This window comes from Xenopus tropicalis, chromosome 4 (assembly GCF_000004195.4).
Source record: "Xenopus tropicalis strain Nigerian chromosome 4, UCB_Xtro_10.0, whole genome shotgun sequence".
NCBI lineage: Eukaryota > Metazoa > Chordata > Amphibia > Anura > Pipidae > Xenopus > Xenopus tropicalis.
This window is the reverse complement of record NC_030680.2, coordinates 76,962,262-76,972,699: the sequence shown is the minus strand read 5'-3', so window position 1 is coordinate 76,972,699 and position 10,438 is coordinate 76,962,262. Positions and strand designations below refer to the sequence as shown.

The window sequence follows — 10,438 nt, the reverse complement described above, 5'->3', positions numbered from 1 at the left end:
GTATATAGATTAATATAACTAGATTGAATTTATTTACAGTGGTAAATTCAGTATAAATGATGTGCTGTTACCATATCAAAAAACACTTCCCCCAAAACAATCATCCAAGCCTGCGATGCTGCGGTTAACTATGTTCCATGTATGTGGCTTTTGATTTGCATTTATTTCTCGCCTACTAATAAATCTTCCCATTCAATGCATTCTTACAAGAACACCTTTAATTTATCCTCACATCACTGCAAGCGTTGTATAGATTCTAAGACAGCCAAAACAAACACCAGACTTCAACAGTGCAAAAACCCTGCTCCAGTGCATAAACACCCAGACTTGTGCATTTTGTAAGAATAGTTCTTGCCCAGGGACTCATTTCGTTTTGGTGGAAAATCCTTTTCCCACCAGAGGTGCAGGCTAATAGAGCAAACTTTTTTTTTTTTTATTGAAGCCTGAGCGTGCTTCATTACACCCAAGTACAAAAAAAGTGCTACAAATAAAGTGCAACACATAGTGCAGGAGGGTGCCTGTGACTTAGTCTCTAAAGAGACTTAGTCCAATAAAAACCCAGAGGACACCGGCCAAAAGGCGCAAGTGAAAAAGGAGTCTTCAGACCCACCTTCGCGCGAAGGCTAGGGTGAGCCCCTTTATCCCCGGCCAAAAGGCACAGCAGGGGGCAAGGGTCTTCGAACTCCCTTTGCCACAAGGCTAGGGGAGTCCCTTTATACACCCCCCTCCCAACCAAAGCAGAGAAGGGGTCCGGACATCAGTGGATCTCCGAGGAGGTCCCATATACGGTTTGCGCCCGCTCCAGAGGCCGGTTGACATCACACACATGCGCATAATAAGCATGCAAAATCACTATCATTTGCATCTTTTGTCCCAGCATAGCCTCCTAGCAGGGGGATCTCTCTCCCTGTGTGGGTGTCATAGCGCTTGTTAGAAGCATGTTATTTTTGCACAAAATGGTGTTGTTTCCCCCAACTGGAGTGTAACAACTATTGGACTAATGCCACACAGAGCTGATTCTTGGCCTGCAGATAAACGCACTCTCTACACTGGCATCAGCCTTTCCCAGTGCCCAGACCCATTGTGGTGCCAGTACCCAGGCTGGCTCAGTGGCTCCAGGTGCAGGCACGGAGAAAGAATGCTACAAGTGTAAGGGATGATTTTCAGCCCGTGTTTATTTGTAGGCCAAAAATTAGCACTGTGAGGCATGAGCCCATAGCCAGTAACCCAATAGGGAAAACAATTTTGTATTCATCAGTGCCCTTTAAGTAAGTTATTGCAAAGTGTGTATAGAAACAGGGGACACTATATGGACAAGGAGTTCTAAACTCACCACTATTCCCTATTGTCATTTCACTTAGCAAATACATCATTAATATTCCCAGGATGTGAGATGTTATAAAACCAGTCAGTGACCATTTATTCCAGATTTCAAAATGTACAGGATGTACAGGATACACTTTTTAACAAACCAATATGATGAGTAGAGAAGAACTGCTATAAACAAACTATTTATCCAGAGAAATATTTAATCATTTGTAGGATTTGCTTGCGTCTGTCTTTTCTTCTTGGTCTTTATCCGGAGGTGAAACCTGCACATGCTCTAGAAATAAGAAGAGATGAGAAATATTCTGTTTTATAATCAGTGTCACATTATTTTCACTTTTCAATACCCCTCTACTTATTAAAGGGAAAAAATAGATACAATTTCAGAAAGAGAGAAAATCATGCTGAAATGTTTTCAGGCCATTGGTAGAACTGACCGGCAAATGGTGCTGCTGTTTACATTTTGTTTTATCAGTAGTGTAAAAACTGCTAATATGTTGAAAGATAATGAATATACATTTTTGAAAAGTGCTTAGAAGAGCACTCTGAGCAATTTGACATTCATTTTTTTAAGGGTTTACAATTCCTTTAATTTATCAAATGCCAGCAGAACACTTAGTTTCCGTCTCTAGCAGCCAAGTGGTAGTTGGTAGCTGATTAAAACTAATTGCTCATTGGTTGCTATGGGTAACAAGTTAAAGCTGTTAAACTGATTTTTGAGTAGTATGTTGCATTAAAGGGATGGTTCACCTTTCATTTAACTTTTAGTCCTAACTGTAGCAACTTTGCAATTTGTTTTCCTTTGTTTTTTTTGTTTTTTTTATTACTTATCTTCCTCTTCTACATCCTCCAGCTTTCACTAATCCCAGCAGCCAAAAACTATTGCTCTGTGAGCTTACGATTTTATCCAGGCCCTCTCCTATTCATATTCCAGTCTCTCAATCAAACCACTTCCTGGTTTCCAAGGTAAACAAGACCCTAGCAACCAGACAGCTGCTGAAATACCAAACTGGAGAGCCGAACAAGAAGCAAAATAACTGAAATACCACAAAAAAATGAAAACCAATTGCAAATTGTCTGATAATATCAATGTCTATGTCATACTAAATAACTAAGTTAATTGAAAGGTGAACAATGCCTTTAACAGCTACATTTGTAATGGTACACTGGCCTCCTGTGTTCCAAAAGGAGCAAATGTAGGTGGAAATAAACTGCTTTTAATTGAGAGCATTGGTAGATGTGGGTTTCTTGCTACACATGCATCTTTATAGCTATATCATGGCACTGTGCAGAGATATCTACATTCCAGCAACAACAACAACACAATGTCTATCATGGCAGTTAGTGTACTACAGAAGCTATATGGAGTTATATTTTCAGTAAACACTGCTCCAAGTCAGCAAAAAGACATGTTAAAAATGTGTGCCCTGTAGCTTGTACAAAAAAGTGAGGGTAGTTTCACAGCAAAAAAAAAAAAAAAAAAAAGGCATGTAGCAAATTTTTCTGGATTTGCCAAAAAAAAAAAAACCCAAAACAAAAAACCTTGAATCTTCCAAAACTGAATGCTAATTTGCATAAGTAAATTGGCCTGGTTTAAAGGTAATTAAACATACAAAAAAAGTAGCAATTTAAATGATCACATGTTCTAAAGTCACATGTCTTTAAAGGTTTGCCCAGGCACTTGGATTCTGCGCATAATGCTAAAAGGGGCCTAGAATTTGGCAAAATCCATGATTCCTTGAGTCCCTAGAGCAAACATACACGTTGGTGAAGTTACCAATATTCTAGTGCAATTAAAAGCAAATTAAATAAGGTGTGCTTACCTTTGCCAAGTACAACAATATCACTGGTGAATTCCATCAGCACAACATACAGCGTAGGGTACTCTATTACTGTTTTATTTTCTAAGTTCTTTAGGAGACTTTCACTTGGATCCAACTCATAGAACCTAAAAATACACAGGCAAAGATGTGTATTGTGCATGACCATAACGCATCCACTATTTCAATTAAAAAAAACATTTTTAAAATAAAATAAACAGGGGTTGTGTACAAACCAGTGCATTACTAGAAAATAACATTTACTTTTAATAACAGATTAGAAAGATAATCCAGTCCCAGAATATGTATCTGAGAAGAGTTAACCATTTTAATATGTACAAACAGTGGACAAAATAATTAGAACTTGTTTTTTCTTTACAAATACAATACAGGCCTGAATCTATGTTTGTATTTTATCTGCGTAATGCAGCAGTTTGCAGGATTGTCATTTCCTTTTCTTCAAGCCTACATTTGCTTATAAATAAATATATATGAAAACAGCACACAGAAAAACATTTACGCTATTGCACAGAAATTAGCCTACGGGCTGAGCAAACTAATCCAGTTCTTTTGGCAGTAATAGGGGACCAGTCCCACTGTTTAGGTACCTAGGTAAGCATATTTATTCTACATACAGGCAAATGGCACCGATTACCGAATAGAAGTAATTACAATTTCTGTTCTACTTTGGGGTATCCAGAGAAATATGATAAACATGGACAAACATCCATGAAGGATAGGAACACAAATATGCCAGAACTGTGGTACGAATACTGCAGAACTAAATGTGCATCTAAAAACCAAGGCTTTCGGCAAAACAGCTCCTCAACAGCTTCAAAGCCAAAACCTATGGCAGAGCTGCTGCTCCCAAACCACTAATTGCAGAGGATTATGAAAAAAAGCAAATAATAAAATGATGTCATAACTACAAAAACTGGCACACAGTGAAGGAAATAGGTTATATGTTTATTCAAGCTAGTCTTTTATTGTCACAATGCAGGGTAAGGCTTGAGTATGGAGAATAACGAAATATAATTTTGGGTGCCATGTACCAACAGTTAAATATAAAGGAGGATCTGAAATTGTCTGGCAGCATGGTATTCCTAATATGCCTATACCCCACTACATATTGTAACCATGTACATGCAATTGCACAACATGTAAGTTATGCCCAGTTGCAGAATGTATACTTCAGAACACCTGCTGTGTTGCTTTTATATGGTTCAAAATGTATACAATAATGCTCTGCACTCCAATTTTAATCTCTTACAGTGCCCAGATGCAGCTTTCCGGATATCTTTAATACATAGTATTTTAATCTTGCCATACAATCAATGTTTTGCTCATACCTACAGCCTTTCTCAAGATCGAATGACTACTAAAACACTGCTTTAATAAACATACAAACATAGGTGTCCCAACCAACCCACCAATTACTTCCTCCTTCTATGTGACATCACATTGTTCATTAAGGCCCTTAGGGACCAAAGTACCCAATTTCTTTTCTAATTCTAATTTTCTGTCCTGTTTGTGAATGGAAGAACTCCTCCCCAGGGACATAAATCTGCATGATATGCAATTAGGACACTCATAACAACCCGGTTTCCCTGACATAACCAGGTTGACCCCTGTTTTTGGTAATACTTAACCAGATACATCAACACTAATAAATCACACAGATTTTGTCCCCTGGTCTGTGCCATGGAGGTTTAGGACAGAGGTTTGCTAAATCGCTTTTCTGCCTTAACAACTGACAAATTATCTTTCACAAGTTGGCTAGTACATGTTGAAGTCACATTAAATCTTGTGACAAATGTCAACTGCGACTCCTTATCACTCTTCAGAGTTTGAGAGTACTGTATCCCGTTCCTGGCTATATCAAGAACCCTTTTCAACAATTTCACTACATATCCACGTTCCCTGAATCTATCCCACATCTGTTTAATTTGTTCTTCACATTTGTCACTGTCCGAATTATTCTGCAAGACTTTGCAGAACTGTAAAATTGGTAAGGATCTCTTAAGCATATATAGATGGCAACTTGTAGTATCGGTCCACAGAAAATTTTTCCAACAGCTTCCATGTTATCTTTTAGCATACTGTAGCCAGACAGCAATGATCTTTTTTGATAGTAGTGGCTTTCTCTTTGCAACCCTGCCATGCACTCCATTGTTGTACAGCAGGGATCCCCAACTTTTATACCCGTGAGCCACATTTAGATGGAAAAAGTGTTGGGGAGCAACACAAGCATGAAAAAGGTTCATGGAGGTAGCAATTAGAGCTCCAATTGGCTGCTTATTAGCCCCTATGTGGACTGGCAGCCTACAGAAGGCTCTGTTTGGCATTATACTTGGTCTGTATGCAACTAAAACTTATCTCCTTACCAAAAATTCAAAACTAAGCATCTGCTTTAAGGTCACTGGGAGCAACATTCAAGGGGTTGGGGAGCAACATGTTGCTAACGAGCCACTGGTTGGGGAACACTGTTGTACAGTGCTCTTCTGATTATGGATTATTGAACACTGACCAGTACAAGAAAAGTCTTTAGGCAGGGTCTCCCACACTCATATCTGATTATCAACCCATTGATTGAACCACCTAACTAATTTCCCCTCCAAATGAATCCTAGAGGTTAACAAACTTTTGCCACACACAAATATCACAAACATGTAACTTTGAATCTATTTTTATCAATAAATAAATCAACAAGTGTCATTTTTTACTCATTTCAATGTTCCAGTTATGTGCCCAAATGTTGGTGTAATTTAATATACAATGATATTTGACCTATTGATGATCTTATTGTTTATTGTATATTGAATATGCTCCAGAACTAATAGACATTCTTCTGTGAAATTTAAGTATATTAAAATTCAGTGATTTCTTGGCCATGCACAGATTATGGAACAACATCTTTGCATCATACTGTACAGGGAATGATATTTCATAATACAACGTCACCCCTTTTTTTATTTTAAAATCTTCAATTCAAGGTAATTTTATTGCCTATTTTGTATTGCTCCTAAGTTTTTGTTCTCAGATGAGTTTTGATTCAAATATATTTACTAGAACAGGCTGCTCAGACTTTACCAGTTCCTAACAGACCTTTTTCCTATAAACACTCAGTGTTTATGAAAAGGCTCATAACGATATATTCAGAAGATATACTAAATAATGGTCCCATTGTTGAGTAAAATATCACACTACATGGTGTCCTCGGTGCAAAGTGAAGTAAAAGCTTAGAAAAATATTTAGCCAGTTCTGTAATCTGATGCAATTTCCCTTTCCATGCTCGAAGACGCCTACATTTTTTGGAGTTTTTAATGTTTTGCTTAAGTCTGACACACTGGCTCTATGTGATCATTTAATAGGCAACTTCACAGAACAGTAACATTATGTAAAGGAGAACGACTGCCACCTCCAGGTTTGATACATACATAGTTTGGTGTCGAAGCTTAACCTGTCACAGAATAAAGCAACCAGTGGGTTTGAATCAGACTAAATTGGGGAAATGCCAGTGACACTGACAACTAAACCATAGGAAAAATATTCTTAAAAAAGAACTTGCATCTTAGTGCCAGCACCAGGTGATTAAAGTGGCTTATTAGTATTGTTGCAGTGTTGGCACTGTTATGGTTAAAACTCTGGACCCACATCAGTAGGAATCTTAAAGGTCTCCACTAAGTGTGGACTCCTTGGCGTGCATCCAGCTCATCTCCTCAGGGTACAGTGGATCATTGGGGACATTTGTGCTGATATAATGAATTTGGTCCAAGACAGGGGACAAGGGTCATTTATGGATTTCCACAGATTTCTGTAGAATACACTTTTTTCTGATATAATATGGCATTATCTTTAAATTAAATGTAAAACTTAAAAGAGTGCATGTGAAGAATTCAGCTCCTTCACGTGGACTTAACCAAATAAACAACATGTATTTTAATTGTCACTTGTGGTATCAGAAACATAAAAATATATTTTACTGATGCTTCTCTCACTTTGAACAGAAACTGCCTGGTAGACACATGTAAACAAGCTTTGAGACCAGACAATTAATAGCACGTGCCATTATGTAACACATGCCAAAAACTGGCAAAATTCAGAGAATTAAAAACTTCATCATACCTGGCTGGATTACACTTTCCCTGCTCCAACTTCATATAGACTTTCACACCTGACTGAGACATGACGTATGTTTTTAACCTGAAAATTAAAACAGAAAATTAAAATTATACCCATAAATATGGGTATAAAGAACAAACCGAACAAAAACCAGATCTAGTATAGTATCATGTCAGAGACACAGAGGCAATTTTCAATCAGTAGGCTCAAAAATGGGCACAGTGTCATCCACAAGACGTCTCTGCCTACACTACTTGCGCTAATTCATAACAGCACAATGTGCCAAATTGCCTGTAAGTCCTACTTTGTTTCATAAAGGGCAAGCTAAAAAGCACAGAGTGCTCCACTGCAAGGGAGCAAAGAGAAAATGAAAAATAGAACACAGATCTTCCAGTAATCCTGAATAAGTGGTAAACGAACGATGGTACCAGCCATGTAGCCTCGTGGGGCATGTATTTAGTACTACAAAATTAGTAGAACACGATCACCCAGACAGAGCAAGGCCTAAAGGCATAGAAAAAAGGTGCAAATCACTAAACAATACAGCTTAGCCTGGATCAAGTAAGAGAACTTTGTTGCTCATGCATAAGCACAATGTCAACCAAAGCTCTTTTGGTGTTAATACCCCAGTGTGTACCAGACAGGGGAAAGAACAACTAAGTAGTATCTCTTAAGGAGCGATCAGTGGGCTCTACAACTTATAAATAAAAATGGGAGATGCATTCATTGTGGGCTGCTCTTTACCTGCTGACCTGGAACTGCACCTACAACATTTACCATAGGCAAAGTAATCAGTGAAAATGAAAGTAATGTGTTATCTGTGCTCATTGTTAAACTTTTAATAACCTTCACTGCCTTACACAAGTTACAAGGTCCATGACCATGGAAGTTTTCCAGGATTCCCTCAATGCCAGCATGTTAGCGCCACTGTTCACTGCCTCATGATGGTACAGTTATACAGTTACTAAGGGGTATATTTACTATGCGGTGTAAAAAGAGGATTAAAACATAACTGGTGATTTTGCTCATAGCAGCCTATGGCGGGAATGCTTCACTCCACTTTTTACACAGCATGATAAATTAACCCCTTAAGGCAATTTTGCTGCAGTACCATATTGCAAAAACATAAAAACTACTGACACAAAGTGGTACAGTTACTCCTTACTGAACCATTTCTAACATTGTCACTCTAGCCCTACAGTATGGTAATGCATAAAGTTACAGTAATGCGATACACACATTAGAGAACCCCTTTAATAAGATTCTTATGAGACACACTTGCCAAAAGCAAGAGGAGAGCACCAAATACATATAAAAAAAGTTTCATATACATATAAAAAAGTTTCAAAATACCTTTGGCGAATAACTGGGTCTGAATTTGCAGAATCGATGTATTTCTCCAGTATTGTATTGAGTATTTTATTATCTGGTACCCTTCAATTTAAAACAAGACAATCCATTAGATTTGGAATAATTTGTATGTCAATCAACAGAAATGATCAAGACACTAAGTTCTCAAGAACTGCATTCAAGGCTTTTTTCGTGATTTTTATAAAGTGGGCACAGAATGCACACATACATATCTCTGACTGCTTACCTTTTCTCTGTGTACTCTGCATGACTTTGAGGAAATATGAGCTTCAAGTGCCAGTAAAATCGTTGCTCTCTGTGACCAAAAGAGGGAAAATAACATATATGAGAAGTCATGTGATTAGAGAAGTTCTCGCTTCAATACGATTTCCTCATTAAAAAGGCTTTGTAAAAATAAACATTAAATGAAGCATGGCCTTTTACAGACTTCTTTTTATATGTGAGGTACATGTTTCCTTTGGCAGCACCAATGTGTTTTCTGGAAATCTGCACTCTTAAAACCCCACTAAATCCCACAGTTCATTTTGCTTTTCACCTTGAGCAGCCATGTTATAGCCAGAATACAAGAGCCATGTATATTAAGGATAGGGATGCACCAAATCCAGGATTCAGTTCGGGATTAGGCCAAGATTCTGCCTTTTTTTTAGCAGGATTCGGAATCCACGTGCCTGGCTGAACTGAATCTGAATCAGAATCCTTAAAATTACATGACATTTTTCTCTTAACCCTTCCGTAGCCTTACTTGCATATGCAAATAGGATTTGGTTTGGTTTGGTATTGGGACAAATCTTTTACAAACTAGTGGATTAATTTACTACTGTGTTACTCTGTATGCATCTCACACACATATTAAAGCTGTACCAGGTAATGTTATATGCTATGTAGTTTCAAGAATGATCAGTGCTATGATGCTCACTGCAAAAATAATCAGGATAGCAATTATATTTTTTGTGCTGCACTCCAACTACACCTATTCCATTTATTTTCTTCAAATTTTCTTTTAACAAAGGTGAATACCCCCCTTGAAGAATTTTCTTAGAGCCGATCTAAATAGTCAAAAAGAAAAAAGAGGCGTTCAAAGCGATGGAATAAAGTCTCCTGTATATTCCTTAAAAATAAGGTCAAAGTTGAGACAAAAAAATATAAGTATAAAAAAAATAACTGAAAAGCTGAAAACTGTTGGGGAGGGGGCACAGCCCTATGTGGCTTCAATATCTAAAATAAAGCACAACATTTGGTTGCTACGGTAAGTTAGTTACATTACATTTGCCACTTCTTTCACACTTGAGGGTTATAAAATCTTCTTTTATTGGAACAAGTCTGCATTTCCAGCCAGCTAACAGCTTTTATTGATGTAATGTTCTGTTAAATATGCCTTAAATCCTGGCTTCAGCTTGGAGCATTATCCTATACTGCCTGCGTCATTGTGGACTAAAAAGTTGCAGTTACTCATATATTTAGCGCATGTATATACCACACCCAACACTAAAGCAGCTCTAGAATTCTCTAGACTTGTACGTGAGTTAATCCCCTGTACAGTTCCACGTATGTCTGTGGAAAGCTTATAAAAACACTATTTTTATTCCAGACAAGCATTCAATTTTTCCTATTCAGGATCTACCTCTTAATTTCTTTTACATTGTATGTATAACATGCATAAAAGCTAAATCTTCTTTTTTCACAAGAGGTGTTGCTGGTCTTTTTTTGTACTACTGGAACTCTTTACCGAGCACCCGAGGTATGATATGTAGCGGGGGGGTGGGATGTGTGTGTGGTTTGCAGCCACATTCCAGCCTTGG

At 37.7% G+C, this 10,438-nt stretch overlaps 1 protein-coding gene across 1 annotated transcript in view; it reads right to left on the bottom strand.

Moving 5' to 3' along the window:
- Positions 1 to 1,389: 1,389 nt before the first annotated feature.
- Positions 1,390 to 10,438, bottom strand: part of znhit6 (zinc finger, HIT-type containing 6) — a 28,940-nt gene continuing 19,891 nt past the window's right edge. The window contains exons 6-10 of the mRNA XM_031900843.1: positions 8,866 to 8,934; positions 8,622 to 8,702; positions 7,272 to 7,349; positions 3,150 to 3,274; positions 1,390 to 1,603 (exon numbers count right to left, since the gene is read on the bottom strand). Of these exons, the coding sequence (XP_031756703.1) occupies positions 1,533 to 1,603; positions 3,150 to 3,274; positions 7,272 to 7,349; positions 8,622 to 8,702; positions 8,866 to 8,934 (424 nt within the window). The 3' untranslated portion in view covers positions 1,390 to 1,532. The remainder of the gene's footprint in view (positions 1,604 to 3,149; positions 3,275 to 7,271; positions 7,350 to 8,621; positions 8,703 to 8,865; positions 8,935 to 10,438) is intronic.